This window comes from Parus major, chromosome 2 (genome assembly GCF_001522545.3).
Source record: "Parus major isolate Abel chromosome 2, Parus_major1.1, whole genome shotgun sequence".
NCBI lineage: Eukaryota > Metazoa > Chordata > Aves > Passeriformes > Paridae > Parus > Parus major.
In genome coordinates, this window is record NC_031769.1 from 100,668,139 (window position 1) to 100,685,657 (window position 17,519).

Sequence of the window (17,519 nt, forward strand, 5' to 3'; positions counted from 1 at the left end):
GCTTTGAACAACCTGATCTAAGGTGTCCCAACCTGGTGAAACGTGTCCCAACCCATGGCAGGGGCGCTGGAATGAGAGGATCTTTAAGGTCCCTTCCAACCCAAACCATTCTATGATTCTGTGATTCTATGACCTCACTATTGGCTGGATCAACACTGGATCACACAATAAACACTCACTGGAGGTAGCTCAGTATTTACTAGATTTAATCTAGAAAAGAGGCTTAGTTGGAGGCACTCAGATGCCAAGAGATATTAAATTAAACAAAATTTTATCATGTATGTAATTATTTATTGAGCTGAGAATCCATACAAGGTAAACAAATGTTTACACTATCATACAGTAAGCATTTCCAGGGCTTAATAAAAATGATTGTCACTCACTGTGCTTCACCAAAAAAAATCATTTTAATGAATAAATAATTTGATGAAATCAAAAAATATTTACAATATAAACAAATGAAAAAGCTTTGGATATATTAATCTGAGCATCCTGTCTTTTGCATTTTTTAACTGCGTTTCCATCAAAATTCTCTCTCTGAAATGGTACAAAGTGGATAGAAATTACAACTCAACAAAGTTATCATGATTTGGTACATGTCTTTCCGTTAGTTCAGATAAGCTACATATGATTTGTTTGTTATGCACGTGTTAGAATACAAATATAACTAAAATCATATATTATCAAAATGCCAGACAGCATTCTCCACAGAACAGAAATGTACACTAGGCTGTGACAATAACTGAGAATCACAGGCAACGAAATGTAACAGAAAAAGTACAAATTCCTTCATAAGAATATAATTGTGCTCTCTTATTTACCAGAGGACTATGCTGCTTCACCACATCAATGGCTGAGTATGAGTACGGTGTTCAAGGACTGCCACGTGGTTCGGTGTAGGCTCACAGGGGTGCCAAGCAGCGGCTTCAGAGTGGGAATCGGGCAGTGCAAGCGGTTTTATAAACATCTTTTGGGGCTCTTAAAAAGAGCCAATTATACAAAGCAGTAGAAGCATAACACTGAGAAGTCTTCATCTCATTTACACAGACATCATGAAGTGACTTGCTTTGTTTGTGGTAGTGAAAGGAGGAGCTTTGTCTGTGCTGTTTAGACAATCAGCCAGAATTCAAGTATTCTAAAGCCACTTCATAGCAGAATTTGTATTGATCCTGAAAAATCAAAAGAAAACCACAAAGTCAGTTATTGAAGAAACTTAATTAAAGGGGTCAATATCTCTCTCCTGTTAAAATTATTTACTATCAGCTATTGCCAGTGGGAACCAGTTTGCAAATCCAATTTATGTTCAGATAAGAAAATCGTTATATTAACCAGACAATAGACACTACACATAGTAACTTATGGTACTGCTCAGGTTAGATGAGTATTTAGCTGCTCTAACACACTTGTATGAGAAAAACTGACTGCACGTAAGCAAAGTGACTTGCAACCCTTCTGTCATCTGTCAAAATGCTCATGTAGCACTTTGTGAGAACTGGAGTTACTGAAATTCCTCCCTGAAAATATTTATCTTAAAATAGACCCAGTGTTTTGTACTTCCCTTATTGCAGCTTTTATTTTAATGTCATTCAGGCACTTGCTACATTTTAGGGCAAGAGTTGCTTAGTTACTGTTGGTCCTCTGTCTCCAGCCCAAACTTTGCAATAGCCTTGTGAGATGGGGCCTGAGCTAATTTAATTGGATTAATTCCAATTAATTTTTAGCAACAAACAGTGATGCTCAAGTTAGGCTCTCCTGGCTCTCTCCCAGGCTAAGTTTTCAGGTGCCAGCCCTATGCTTCAAACAGAGACCTGCTGGTTTTATTTTTAAGTTCTTGGAAACAGAGCAAGTTCCAGGGAAATCCCCTTCCTGAGGGATGCAAACCCACTCTGCATTTGTGGGAACAAAGGGTTATAACTTGGCCCCTTTCATGTCTTCAGTGGAATGGAGAGGACAGATGTTTGGGACTAACCTTTGTCCACTGTGAAACTTTAAAATGATGCACTCACTGATGACTTCCCAGCTTTATGTGCATACATACCCCTCTCTTGTTTCCATTCTTGCTACTTGCAATACATAAAAATATTACAAGTAATTAAATGAAAAAAAAAGATGAAACAAATAGTAAGTGCAGATTTCCTGAATTTAAGGGCTCTGGCTTCTGAAAATTCAATTTGGAAACACCTGCCAGTTTTAAGACTATTTCTGTTACTGAAATCCCTCTTTTTCTTATGCAATTTATTCAATTAATAAAGGGTAACTAAGCATATATTGCCATTCAGGAACAACAACAGATTTAACAAGCTGACAGCACTCAGCCTTGCCCAACATCATGAGTAGTAAGATCTTCAGATATATTCTCTTTTCACTGAAGCAAAGACTTCAAAAGATTAAATCTTTTGCCCCTTACTTGTGATTATGGGTCACATTTTAGAAGAAGAGTCCACGTAACATGCAAAAGACCATATACTATTAATAAAATGAAAAAGCTATGAACAAGCATGGACCATTTCGAAGTTTTTTTGTTGAGAGATGTCATGTCATAAGAAAGCAAGTCTGAGGTGCACATATAACCTAAGTGATGAGTGAGTGAATTGTATGTGAGGGTTTAAAGTCCTGCAGGGTTCCATAAACTGCTTGTGTCTTCTTCAGAATAAGAAAAGAATATAAAAAGAGAAGAAAGGAAAGAAGAGAGCATTATGTAAATTCATTTTCTGCTTTTATTGCATATATGTTTCCAAATAAATGGAAATTGTTCTATAACTACATAACATATCAAAACAAGAGATCAGCCACTCATCCATTTCCACTCTTCCATGCTCATTTTATGCTGATTTACTGATCCAGCAGAATAACTGTCATTTTCAGGAAACTGAATACCTGTCTTAAAGAGCAGACGTATCTTATTTCCCACTGTGTTCACTTCACTAGTGTCCTTTGTACATTTTTATTATTCACTTGATGGTGGCTATTAAAAATCTCATTAGACTATCTAGCTTCAGAGAGGTTAAATTTAAATTTATTTTCTAGGACACCTGTGGGTAGGCCCAATAACATTTATTACCAAATGCTTTGGGCATTCCATAAGAGATATTTTGCAATATCATGTGTTGCCTTTTTATGACAGCTGAAAAAAATCAGATTTCCATACTATAGGGATGTGGCATTTGGATTTTTACACTTGGAGGAAAACCAAAGGTTTCACTGAAATTAAGAGATGAATCTCTAAGTATGGATGGTAAAGACTGCCTTTTATCTAGTCAGAAAGTGCATGACATGTATTGACAAAGCAGTCTTGAAACTATATTTGTGAAATAATGTCATGATTTTGAGCATTTAATCTTTTACCATAAAATTTTACAAGGTAGATGAATATTACTGTTCCTTTTTCCAATAGAGAAACTGAGGCAAAGGCATTAATAAAAGAAAGGTCATACAGGAAAAAGTCAGTAACAGAATTAGGAAAAGAACTCAAGTGTCCCAATTCCCTTTACCATGAAGTAATCTACATTGGAATTGAATCTTGGCTAATTCAAATATTTGTTCCTATGAGATGACTGACCACAACCAAAGAGATGTCATTCTAATTCTGTTCAGTCAGTGCATTATGTGAGAATGGGAAAGATCCTGGTTGTCCCTTGCCTTTATTCCTCTGTCTGTTAAAATAAGGAAAACAGTACTGATCTCCTTCATGAGTGATTTGAAATTTCCTAATAAAAAAAGGCCCTACAAGGCCTTTCTGTGCCTTCCACATATTCCCAATACCACTCTCAATTTACTAAAAGGAACTTTTATATCTAAAATAATACTTTTAGCTTTTTTGATTAAAAAAACTCTCTGTTGAAAAATGGAGACAACTGCCTGACAAATCTTTATCTGGAGAACTGTCACAAATGGGAATTTATAGAGAGCATTTTCTTTAACTGTACATCTACACTGGTAATTTTCTTTTTATTTCTATAAAATAAGTGAATAAGAGATCAGTGAGTTCTGTGGACTTAAGCTCTAGGAGAATGGAGAACATCAGGCCTGCCAAATCCCTGTCTAAACTCTACTACATGAATGAAGAAGTAGGACATTTTTCTTCATATCTAGGAAATAAAAATGTATGGTTCTCAGCGAGATGATTCTCCTCCTGAGAATATAAACTAGAGGAAAAGAAGCCAAACAAGCTTCTCCCTCCCACCATTGTGGAAGTTTGATAGTTTCTTGCTGATACAAGACTCACAGTTCTACACTGCTGGCTCATGGCCCTGTGGTGCTGCTCATGAACTCCCTCCTTGCTTTGCACAGCTGACAACATCTGGCCTTTTTCCATGTGCTTGGCCAGAGCTGGGCCTAGGGAAGATTTTGGGACTTCAGAGGCAGGCAAGGAGAGAGCACTGTGATGGGGGATGTGGTGGGAGCAATTCTCCCACAGGAGAGAGGAGGCACAGCCATCCATGTTTTGGGGAGGTGGAGATCCCTCCCTACCTGCCTTCACCTGTCCGTGAAAGCCTCACTCTTCCTGCCTATTCTCCAGTGTGCGCCACACTCAGCTCATCTGAGGGGGTCCTCTCCTAAAATGACAAGAGGTTGGACCTGCTCAGTGAGAAGTATCCTGCCTCACCCTGGGTGTGCTATAGAAAAGTTGCTGAAATTACCCCAGCTTTTTTAACCAGAGCTTGCAAGATTGGCTCAGATTGGGTTAACATCCCTGAAAGTGCCCAGATGCTGCTTCCTCCTGCCTGTGATACTAAATCAAATGCAGCTGCCTCTTAAGCAGCCACCTCTGCAGCAGGATGTTGTAAAAGTGTCTTTTATAGCCCAGGCTTCAGAACAGGGAATCATGCTACACCCATCTCCAAGTACAAAACTACACACTGGAGTGTAAGAACCTGCTGGTTTAAGCTGTTCTGCAGCTCTTCTGGCATAGCAGCTGGCACTTCAGCAGTTCTCCATTTAGGAAAAAAGCTCATAAAACACTCTCTAGGAAAATAATTGCACATGGCCCCTTGTTTCTGAACTTCTTTAATCTTTCTATGAGTTAGAGCAACCATAATTAAATGCAATATTCTGGGTGTCAAACTGAAATTCATGGCTTTGATAAATATTAGGCAATTAAGCTATTTATAAAATATATAATTTGAAAATCTGGCATTTAATTTTATATAACTATTATTTCTACCATGCAAGACCACTTGGTTCAGCTTGCTAGAAAAGAAAATTAATAAGGATGTTCATCTGAAAGTTTAAAACTCTTAAAAAATTCAAATGAACAGAGACAAAGTCTCCTTGGGAAGAAAGCAGAGTAAAAATACTCTTACAAGTGAAGTGACTTCATTATCCCCTTTGAAAATGACTTGCTTGCTTTGTGAACAACTCCCACTGCAAATCCTGGAAATCTTACTGACTCTTCTGAGAAAAAGAACATTTTCTATTTAATGGTGCAGTTAAAAAGCTCATACCAGAAGGTCCACCATGTTAGGCTTATTATTCCTCAGTGTCTTCACAGCATGGAATACATCAACAGCCCTCTGATGTCGAAGCATTTCACAAACAATACTGATTGCACAAAATGTCCCACTGCGGCCGCCTCCATTCCTGCAGTGAAAGTGATAAAATGGCTCAGTTACAATGGACTCTGTGTCACAAGTGTACAGCAACAGGGATGGCTCCAGAAGGCATGAGTTCCAGCAGGGAGAAACCACAGAACATTCCTGGCCCCAGAGGCTGCTGAACTCCAGGCAAAACCTGATTTTTAATTGGAATTAGCATGCTGAAAGATTTTACAGCTATGATTCAGAAGTCAGCAGGCTGACAGCCTGGAGGGAATTGAATGGCTGAGGTTTGCATCACCCTTCAGTGAACACTGGAGACACCACAAAGAGGATGCTAAAATAAGGATAAAGTACTTTTAGTTTCAGTTCAACTCTGCATTGTAAACACACATACATGGCTGCAAATGAGCATCAGGCCTGGAAATGCCACAGAGACTGTGAGTCTTTTGTTCCAGATTCTGGTTCATTCCTCCTGGACACAAAGGCATTTCAGAGGAACTGCAAAAGCACCAGAAGTCACATTTGTGGGAGTCCTGGTGGCTTCGCTTGGTATGGCACTGGGTGGTGCTGCCATGTCCCCCTGGCTGATCTCAGCTCCTGGTAGCAGGAAGAGAGGGGCTTGCTGCCTGGCAAGGACTGCTTCTAAAGGCTGATGTATTCCCCCTCCACCCACAGTTATCAGAGGATGAGAACACAAAGCGAATTGCTAACAAAGAAGCCAGGCACAAGTGTTCATATATGTGATCAAATACAGTATTTAATAATACTTTATCCCTGGTTATTTTTAATCTCCAAGAGAATCTCTTTCTTTCTGGAAACCCCATTATTTCTACACTTATTCTAATCAGAATCTTTAGGCTGTGCTTCACTGAAAATAATAAACCTTAATAATTACCAGAATGTAGACTAGTTAGGTAGCAGGTCTTTCAAACAAGCTTTGCAAATGGTTGATTTTCAAAGGAAGACACAACGTTGCACATCTGTCACATCCAGGCACCATGAAAAGAATGCTCTCTGCTGCCAAAACAGTGCCTGATATTGTGGGACTGTTTGAGAATTTTAATTAAAATAAAGTCATTTAAAAGGATTATATTAGAGCTTTTTCTTTCTTTACTGCCTGGAAGTGACGCATGTGTGATGTTGTACAACTATTTAATATCATCAGCCACCTCAGAGATAACAGTAATTTGCACTTCAAAAGGGTCTTTTCAGCTGAAGATCTCAAAACATTAATTAATCACACTGCACAATGCTCCTTTGATGAAAGTATTATTATCCCCATACTACAGATGGGGAAACTGAAGAGCAATGACTTTTTCAAGGTCAGTGGTAGTGGGAATTATTAATATACTCTTAGATTTTCCTCCATCATTCTGACATGGGGTCCCAACTTCTGAACATGGCTTTCCTGTTAGAAGGTCCCTTCTCCATCATGGCAACACCTTTAAACAGATGTTTAAACAAAGACAAATACAGCTTCAACTGCTGAAGACTCAGCCTCAGAAGATCAGCTACTTCTGAGGACAAAAGCACGTATGAGTATTAAACCATATCAAAAGAAGGACAGTGGCAGAGTGGATGAGAGTCTGCATCAGAGGAGCACAAAGTCACAGGAGGACAAAAATATATACCATTATTAGTGAAAGGTAAGGCAATTACAGGATCATCTTAACTGGTCTGTCACACCACTTTTACTCCCGTGCTTTATGCCTGGAAAATTAATCACCCCTCCAAAACTACTTATTTCTATGGTCCTTATCTGCAGAAATAAAAGGTACATTGTTCTGAAGGCACATTTTTGATTTACTCGGAATAAATATGCAACTTTCCCATTTGCAAGAGTCACTGGGCATTTTTGAATAAAATAGTGTTAACTCGATCCCATCATCTTTTCATAGGGCTCTAACAAAGGACAGATGGGGAAACTCATGAATCTGCATTAAAATTACACAATTCCTCTTGCATTCAAAGCTTTTAAATGAGCAGTTGTATTATTTATTCAGTTCCAGATTAGGGAGATGCCTCTTCACCTCGTCACAAATCTTTCAAAGCCTAGCACAAGTTCTGTGACAGTACTCCCTTACTTCTCTCTTCTGTTCCCCGTACTTACAAGCAATGTACAACTGTGCGTCCCTCTCCCCCGTTGTATTCCTCCTGCCACTTATCCACCTGACGGATGAGCTTCAAGAAGGAGCGTTTAGAAACCGGAGTGTCCCTGTACATGGGCCATCCCAGGAACTGGAACTGCTGCACCATCCGATAGCCGTCCTGGGGCTGTAGAGATCCAGACAAAAGCAGGAAAAGTAACAGTGGTTTTTTGGCACATAATTTAGATATTTGCATCAGCGAGGGGAGCAGATGATTGCTGACAAACTGCTAATGTAATTTCAACTGCCGTTGAGGATTTGTGAGTTTTAATTTCCAATGGAGTTATTAGAACAAGAGTTTTTAAAAAGACTGCTATACAATAGGCTATATTATAGCAATAGTACATCTGCATGATCAAGCAATTAACTAATTAATATGATAGGAGGAACTCGGTTGGAAAGACAGAGCTGCAACGTAACTTCAATTATATACTGTTTTCATATATAAGCTTCAGTATTTTTAAGAACATTTATGTGTTTCTGTCCTTTTTTTACAAGAAAGGTCAAAACCTCTCTAGATATTTTGAAGCAGGAAACATTAAAAAAACAAAACTGAACCCTCAGATGTTTCTGGCTTATAAAAAAATATCTAACTACATTTTATTTTATTGTGTTCTACTGCAGCAGTCAGAACCCCTCTGGTGAAACGTTACTGAACAGTTGCTTTATGGTGATTTAAAATAAAAAAGGAGCACAGAACAAGGGATAGTGGCAGAAAATTATAGTCCTTTGAAAAGGGCATAATAAACATGCACATGAAAACTGATTTTGTAGTCTAGAGTTTGCCACTTCAGTTCAAAGTGAGGGCATTTTAGTGCCACTCTTAAAGTGAACAACACACAGAAACGTTAGCATTATATTTTATTCTCTAGAGTAAGAGTTAATAGAGAGGATGTAAGATTAACACAATATGGGAATAAACCAAACTGGATGCAGCACTAGATATGCTCTCCAATCAGTTTTGTGTGTTTTATGTCAAAGTCTGGAATCTACTGATTTCCTGTCCGGTTTCTTTCAGATAACGGCCCCTCTTCCCAAAGCATATCAGCCAGACCCAGTGTCTGCTGAAGGTCTCATTAATACTGCTGGAGGTTGTGTTTTTTATACTGCTGTATTTACTACAAATTCCAGGCCTTCATAGTAATAAAGAAGTATTTGAAGCTTTACAATCTGCTGCCTTGTTTGGATATTAACACATTTTTGGTGTCTTTCCCTGCCCAGTGAGCTACCAGGTCCCAGGGAAGTTCTTGATTTTTTTTCAGAAGGGAGTGCTGCTTATTCCTAACTACAGCTTTTTGGTGGTTGATATGAGTCCATTGCAAAGATCCCCTGGATGGCAACAGATACCTGGTCTGTGGCAGAATCTTTTTTCCAGACAGCTTGAAAGACATGCCTCGTTTAGTCTTCTGTCAACTTTATGGGAGCATAAAAGCTGGATACAAGAACAACCTGCTTGCCCTTCTGAAGTGGTTACATATGTAATGAAGTGTGGTTAGTGGGACAGGATCTTTGCTAAGAGGCTGGGATTGATATTGGAAAACATGATTAGTATCGGTGCACAGCTTTCTTCACATAACACAGGATATAAATATGGCTAATTTCAAACTATCGAAAACAGCACTGATTTCAGCATTTTTTGGCTATCATACAATCTGAATACTGCATTTGTTTCATTTGCATTTAACACACTTGAGATATGTATTAAAATATTTTTTACTTATACTGTACACAGAAGGCTTTTTTCCTCTGTGACTGTGACGTGACGCAGTATTGAGCCATTACTTACAAATAAATAAGCTGAAAAATGGAAATGGTTCTATATGGGTTCAGCTTTCATTTTCATGATTTGAGTAGACTCAACTCATCTACTGAGACAAAACTGTTTTGCAAACAAGATCCTTACTCTGGCTGCATTATAAATTCGGAATATCCGGCTGATGATGTCTTCTTCTAAGTCAGCTGATACAAACTCCACCTGAATAGGACCGTGCCGGTGGACTCCATTTTCTGGCCAGTACTGAGGACAGAGCTGTGGGAGACCATGGAAAAAGAACACTGTTAATCACCTTGGATTTCATGCTGCCTCAACATACTCTTCTGTATTTTAAATTTCTGTAGATGTACTATTGGAATTCTTGCACAGTATCTTTATAAAATGCATGATGCACCAAGTTCAGTTTCGAGCACTCTGCTGTCATAATGCCTTTTCATGTACCTAACATGCTGTTTCTTGCTGCTGTACTTTCAGTGTCTGGTGTTTGGGGTAAAACACTTCTGACACTCAACATTAGTTCTACAATGTATTACGACTAAACAGGGAGAGGTTGACAAATATTGCCATATCTTGGAGACAGTGGAAACTAAAGACCAAAGGCCTGGTATCTTCAACTGCCCTGAACAGTTGCTAATGATTCAAACTGCATTAAAATGTGTGATTTATACTAGGAAGGGTACATCAATTCTCAAAACTTGGGACTTAACTTTCACATGTGTTTCACCCATGACTGATTATATTGGCTAATACCAGCATTGCTTTAAACTTTCAGTAATTGCTTAATTTCATCTTATTAGTGACACCTGAAAATATTAATTATGCTTCCTTCAGTTCTCAGAAAAAATTGCTTCAAGGTATCTAAACATCACAAAGTAAAATTACTATTATCTTGCACAGTTTCAGTGTCTAATAATGTGACAATGCCTTAATCCAGGAACCAATTACCATCTGTGTTAATACTTTAAAGATTGAATCAATACTTTGCAAGAAGGTTTTTTGAAGCTAGAAACTGCCTGTCCATTTTTTTTCATGAAAATCCTAATGATTTTTTTTTTGCCAGGGATATTTAGAGCAGTTCGAGCATGTAGCTTTTGTAAGCATTAACCAAAATTAAATATGAACTCATGAAATTTTGTTTGCTTGCAGAAGCATTGATGTCATATTTGGAACTTTTTATTTCATTCAGTAAAACAGCTGTGGTCTTCATTCTGCTGCATTGCTGTTGGTGATCCAGAGCTGAGCTGACAAATCACATTTACTCCAGATGTTGTTTTGCATTTCTTATAATACTTAGTCCTCAACAAAGCTGTTTAGAGATGACTACATTTTAGGAAAACATAATCATTTACTACACCAATTAAAAAAGAAAACACAGTCTGATTTGCAGGATATCACTTTAACAAGTTAAACCCAGAAATTTTAAGTAGGAAAATATATTTTCATTTTTTTTAACTCCCCCTATGATTTGGTCTGCTGAGACAACTGCTTTCCAAATATTGTCCAAATCTTACACAAATTTTTATTATGAAATATGTTGGTGTACAGAATAGCAAAACACAGTGCATACAACTGTTGCAAATGCCAGTGCTCAGATCATTTAACATGTGCACAGTTTAGTACACATCTTTCAAATACATAGGAATACAGTTCTAACAGATCTCTGAAGAATGCTTAAATGATAATAAGCAGAGCTGTTTGCTGGGGCTGTTTTAGAAAGCTAAGATTTTTCAAGTTCTAAAGAAACCAAAAGCATTTAAGTCTGCACATTTTGCATGCAAGTGATGCTAGCGACTCTCTTCAAGTCAGAGTCACTGTGAAGGGCTGAATTTCATTTCCCAATAGAGCATAACGATCCACATAACTGGTAATATCTAAACAGAACTGTAAACACTTCATATATACATAAATAATAATCATAACAGTAATTATTAATAAATCTGAATGTAATGTGTGTTTTTAATAAGCTTTGCCCTCTCTCCACTTCTGTTTGCTCTGAGGGTTTTGAGATTTATTCCTAATGAAAAGATTTTTACTCGCATTAAGAGGTAAAAGGTATAACATACTGCAGAGGCAGGTGCATTAACTGCATATCCCAATAGCTTTTAAATCCTGTGAGGCTAATAAATGCTTGGAATAGCCATGCCCTATTGTAAATTCAAAACACAGCCAACAAATTAAAAAACACTCTGTTCAGCAGTCCCTAACAGTCTGTCTCCCTTGAGTCTTTCCTTATTCACTCAGAAAATAATCTTAGATTCATGAATAAAAGTTTTGTCTTTCATTTCTATCTTTCCTCCCTACAGACAGCACAGGGCTTAGAATCAGAAATTCAGTCTTTAAAACAGTGTGTGGAATTCCTACATGTTCCTTTGAAAAACCAAAAGGAAGATTAGTGTCTTCTAAAAACAAATTCTACACGTTAAAAAGAACAGGAGAGATTTTTTTAAAGTATATGCAATACCAAACAAAGCTAAAAAGATTCTTGATCATTAATTGACCTGCAGTCTGCTCTAAAAAATTACAGTTGCTCTCAGCCAATAGTTAACAAATATTTACATATTAAGAATCCAGATTACCACCACATTATTTCAGCAGAGGGCTGGTGCAGTTTGTTTATATCTTTGTAAGAATTTGGGATTGTGCAGTTGTGAGCCAGGCTCTGGGACACTTAGTGATTAATCCTAGTGATTGAATTGCCAACCAATAGGTTCAGTTTTCCTATTTTCTGAACAACATGTATAGCACGTGCAACACTTTTGTAAGGTAATTACATTCCCCTACAGGTTTCGTTGCCCTCTTTTCTCTTCCAAAAGATGCTTAGTCTCCAATGTTTAATTTCTTTCTCCTAGCTTTGTTCCTATCTCTTTGCTAATGATAACATCATTTTGTGCAACACCCAACACAGACTTTCACCCTGGGAACACCTATTCCCTGGTAAGGAGACCAAGGTCATTGACCTGTTTCAGGCAGGTAAATGAACAGCTGCTGGCTTCTGTTTATGATTTTGGCCACTATAGCGTATTTCAACTTGAGTCAGAATTCTACAACTGAAATTTGTGGGTTTTAGCAGCCCTTCCCAAAACATGTTCTCCTAGAAATAATTATAGGTGCATGCACTTATGTGTGTGTGCATTAACATTTGGTGGAGAAGCTGCTGCTGCTGGTCTATGAGTATCAATCTGCAAACTACAAATCAATGTTTTAGTGTGTAAGTATTTAATGTTGTTTTTACAAAACTAATTACATCCTAAGGCTGTTCTGAAACACTGAGGCACTAGCACTCCTCTTTTGAATGAAATATTTTTCTGGACTTACTTGTGCAGGATCCACATCATTCAACATAACTACTGAAGTGCAGTGATAATCTAGAACCAGTCTCCAGAAATCTTTGACAGTATTTGGTAAGGGATGCTGCGTAACTATAAAAGCTGATGGTTGCTTGTAGCTCTGGAAAGAAGTAACAAGATGATGAGAAGAATGGTAAGAGAGAAAAAAATCCATTTAGCAGAATGTCAGTCATAGCCCCAAAACTTCAGGACTGAAAGCATATTTCTATTTTCTGTATAATTAATATATTGTTTTCAGCTCTTTCCTGAGATTTTATATGCTTCAAAGTTAATAAACTGTATTTAGGCAGGATATAATTTCTGCAGATGTTATATTTCTAAAATATATTTCATGCCACAGGCATTGAGTAAAATCATCAGAGGTTTTTGCTTCCAATGCAACTCCTACAAGATTTTGAGCAACGGATTTGTTTTGAGCTGTTAATGGACAGATTAATCTTGGTTGTTTGCATTTAGCTCTAAATTTGAATGATGCCTGTGAAAGGAAATATCTAGTTATTCTTCAGAAATATTGTTGAAATTCTAGTCTATCTGACAGCATCGATGATACCCAGGGGATAAATTTCAGTGCTCTTTGTTTCTTTTAGTACCAGAGAATGTCATTGACTGAGCTGTTTGCTGGAACTTTTCCATCATGGCTCTCAAACCAGCACTTTCACTTACATGCTTCTGAGTGTTGAAAGCTACTGTGGCCATTCTGGGGCAATTGTTGGGGGGGGGCGGGGCAGTGCCAGTGCCTTGATTAAGGAGGGTGGGGAAGTCTCTGCATTCCTTGACCTGAAGCATTTGCACCACCACAGAGATCCAATCAGATCAGCTACTGCAGGCAAATGGTGTCATTCCTGAGGCTGTCCTGGGTAGGGCCAAGATTTGGACTTTGACTCGGCAGGTGCCAAGAGGATGGTGTCAGACTCTTTTTGGTGCTGCCCAGTGTAAGGACAAGGAGAAATGGCCATAAGCCAAAATAAAAGAAGTTCCAACCTCAAGGTGAGGAAGAATTTCTTCACACTGAGGGTGGCAGAGCACTGGAACATGCTGTCCAGGGAGGCTGCAGAATCTCCCTCTCTGGAGACATTCAAAATGAACCTGGACATGTGCCCATGTCTCCTGCTGAGGGTGACTCTGCTTGGCAGGAGGGTCAGACCACACAATCTCCAGAGGTCTCTTCCAACCCTAGCAATTATGGGATTTGGTGACCCTTGTGGGTCCCTTCCAACTCAGGATATTCTATGATTCTATGATCATTGTTTCACAGTCACAGAGGAGACCACAGAAAATTTCACTGTGTTTTGGATACAGATGCACCACAGAAAATAATTTCACTGTGTTTTGGGTACAGATGCAGACATGCAAAACTCTGGTCCTTTGTTTCAGCACATGGCAACCAGCAGGTAATGATGCTGCTCCTACATTAGGCAGCTCCTTTTGTCGTTCCGATTGGGAATGGCTGGAAGGAACGACACTCCTTTCTATCCTACTAGTCCTGCCTTGCTGGAAGTTTCATGCAGATGAGAGATGTCCAAAGGGGTCTCCATTGATCACTCAATTAGAAGCATCAGAAGATTTTTTTGGGAAAACTGTTCTGATACTGAATAACAAAAACTGTGCTTGCTACCCCTTTTTCTTGAAGTGAGCTCTGAAGGCTTAAATGAGGTGATTCAACATCTCAATAGATTCAAGTAGAGAGGGGGAAACACTTAATCTTGCTTGCTGGAGATTGAGTGTTTAGAGAGACGGACAAAAGTTTGCTCTTGTCCATCAGTTCAGGAATGCTGCAGAAGCCTGGCCAAAGTGCTTCAGGTGGAAAGCAACTTAAATCACCTCCTCCCTTGGAGCCTTTTGCCCAGATACAGGTCCGTATGTAGCCGATTGTTTCAATAGTGAAGAAGGGAAGCATCTTCAAAGCAAGTATTAAGGCCCTCCCCTTTCTGAGCATTACTTAATTCACAGAACAAAACAGTACGGAAGTCTCCAGGAAAGAAGGCAATGTAATGGCACAGTTGCAAACTGCAGATTAAGGCAGCTCCCTTCTAATATGAAATGTCATTGACCTACTGTGAGAAGCTAGAGAAGTTACTTAGACTTCTGTTCTCAGTTTCTCTACAGAGATAAACATAAAGATACATTTTCTTACATTTTCACAGAAGAGTTTTGAACTTGAGCTTATTTTAGGAAAAGGTTTTGAGAACTTGGAAGGAAAGAAATGAAAAAACTGCAATAAACTCTTATTACTCCAGCTTCACTTTTTAAAAGGCCATTTACAATGTGTTCCTTCCTTACTAACCTCTGTTTTCTTGTTGTTTATGTGTTTGACAACCGTAATGACTATAGCTGTAAATTGTCAAAAATAGGCTATAAATATCTGCAGACTCTAAAGGCAGTTTAAGTGTCTTTTTACTGTTTCTCTATTACAAGGATTAGAATTGCCATAGATGCATATGGAATAAAACTCTACACACACGTGAAGAGGAACCATTCATTCAAACAGAAATAAATGGGAAGGCTGAAGTAATGGCTTGTGTACTATCTTGTGTTGACAGACAATTATTTTTTTTGTTAATTACTGTTTAAATTATAAACAAAGGGAACTGAAATATTGCTGCAAACCTTATTATTCTATTTAACTGCCTCAGTCTCTTAATAGGTAACTCTTGTTTTCCTAGGCCAGATGGTTAAAAATTCAAGCACTAGGGAGAAATCCAGACAGATGAAATTTATCAAAACTCCCTGAATTGCTCTCTGAGCATGGCTTTGGAACCTTGGCTGTGACATAACATATGTGTGATCCTAAATGTACTTGGGAGTTTAAAGATTTTGTGCCATGCTTCTGGGAAACAAAACAAGCGAGAAGGTTTTCAGTCTTCTCATGCTGACTCCATTTTCTAGCACAGCTCAGTTTGGAGGGCTGCTTATTGCCTTTTTATTATTAATGATGTGGCGGAGACTTACATCCATCAGTGCAGCATTGATGTAGTTACTGCTTTCCCCATCTATCGTGATGAGGAAAGGCAGGCATCTGTCTGGAGGCAGCACATCCATACAGCGATTCTTTTCGTGGTTTCGCGGCAAAAGCGCGATGCTGCAGTCTTCAACGCGCAGCGTCGGAGTCACCATATTTAAAGTCTTTCAAAGAGAGTAAACAATGCAACGGAAAAATTAACACAGCAGTGAAAGCAACCCAAAATATTTAAGAATAGATCAGCTCAGCATTCAGTTTCTGTGGGAATCAATATGCAGAGAAACGAAAACACATCACAGTCAGCAGGGTTTGGAAGCAGAGAAATCCTGGAAGCATACGATTATGAAAAATAACCTCAAAGACAGCTGCCTGCCTTCTGAAGAAAGGACAGTGGAAGGATCAACATACTTCCTTTAAGTAAAAAGAATATTTTATTACCACTCCACTGCATTGTTTTATGATTCAGCATAATTCAGTAGAGATGAGTGACATGTACTTTTTTCTTTTTTTTGCAGTCTTTCCCTCCTAGACCTGTTACAAAATTCATATGACTATAAAAACTTAAGCAGAAGTCTTTAGTATAGCTAAACTCCAAAGCTTCTAGGCAATGTAAGCCACTACTTACCCTAAATTCTTCTTTGATCTGGCTCGAGTTTGTCTGAGGATCTAGTTTATTCATTTCATAGTAAGCAGACCTAACTTGAGAAGCTGGAATAGATGTGTCCCCACAAAGACAGGCTTCCAGGATAGCATCATGGATGAATACATACTGTTCCTGGTAAAGCAGTTAAAATAGATAGTTACTGACATGGAGCGCATAGAGCATTAGTATTTTGGTAAATAAAACATAACAATTAATATGTTTGATACTTCTCTCTTCAGTTTACCAGCATTGAAACAAGACCAGAAGCAACAATCACAGTTTAAAAAACTTTATCACACTCATGCATATATAAAGATTGACTTAAACTAACTACAAGTAGTTAGAGAAGTGCAGTAACACTCCATAACAAAAATCGGAATGTTTCTGGTTTCCTCATTCCTCTGGGCTGTTCTGTAGGTGCTATCATGAAAGTAAGCCCCAACAAGATGTACTCCAGAATGAATCCCTCCCAGAAAGGAAACATTCCTGATTTTCCTTATTTTTTAAGAAACATTGTGAATCTTCAGTGAAGCATAACTATGCACTTGTTTGGGCAGGGGTTCTTCAGGTTTGTGTGGAGATTACTTTCTGCATGTGACTGAGTAAACTACTTTCTGGAGGGTGCCAACTACAAAGCTCCATCTTTATGGGCTATAAGAGTATTTTTTCTTGCAAAGCAGTATTCCAATAGATGAGCAATACCTCGGTCTGCACCATGTTAACTCTCCGGGATCGAAGCTCTCTCACGCAGTTGTAAATGTCTACAACGCCTTCTCGTTCTGCCATATCTAGCATGATGTCAATGACAATGAAGCATCCAGTTCTGCCAGCACCAGCACTGAAGTAGAAGAAGAGCACAGTTAACGTGCAGCAGGGTACTGGAACTGTAAAAGTTGTAAGGGTTCATCTGACAGGTACTTGATCAATTGGATGATTACTGAAATTGAGCTGGGCATTTTCAGGACTTCAGGCTCAATTGTTTTACTCTCATTTATGTATTCTACAAATGTTTGTTATATATGTAATATATGTTTTCTTGTTTACAGTTACTTTTTGTAGAGCTCCAGTGGCTTCAGCAAGCTGTGTGGGGAATACACAGTAAAGGAGAAGCC

At 38.4% G+C, this 17,519-nt stretch overlaps 1 protein-coding gene across 11 annotated transcripts in view; it reads right to left on the reverse strand.

Moving 5' to 3' along the window:
- Nucleotides 1–269: 269 nt before the first annotated feature.
- PTPRM (protein tyrosine phosphatase receptor type M) overlaps nucleotides 270–17,519 on the reverse strand; it is a 441,320-nt gene continuing 424,070 nt past the window's right edge. For all 11 annotated transcript variants that reach the window (XM_015618484.3, XM_015618479.3, XM_015618477.3 and 8 more), the window contains 8 exons: nucleotides 17,110–17,245; nucleotides 16,390–16,539; nucleotides 15,755–15,928; nucleotides 12,774–12,905; nucleotides 9,588–9,713; nucleotides 7,648–7,811; nucleotides 5,445–5,580; nucleotides 270–1,169 (listed from right to left, as the gene is read on the reverse strand). In XM_015618484.3, coding sequence (XP_015473970.1) covers nucleotides 1,116–1,169; nucleotides 5,445–5,580; nucleotides 7,648–7,811; nucleotides 9,588–9,713; nucleotides 12,774–12,905; nucleotides 15,755–15,928; nucleotides 16,390–16,539; nucleotides 17,110–17,245 — 1,072 coding nt within the window. In that variant the 3' untranslated portion in view covers nucleotides 270–1,115. The remainder of the gene's footprint in view (nucleotides 1,170–5,444; nucleotides 5,581–7,647; nucleotides 7,812–9,587; nucleotides 9,714–12,773; nucleotides 12,906–15,754; nucleotides 15,929–16,389; nucleotides 16,540–17,109; nucleotides 17,246–17,519) is intronic.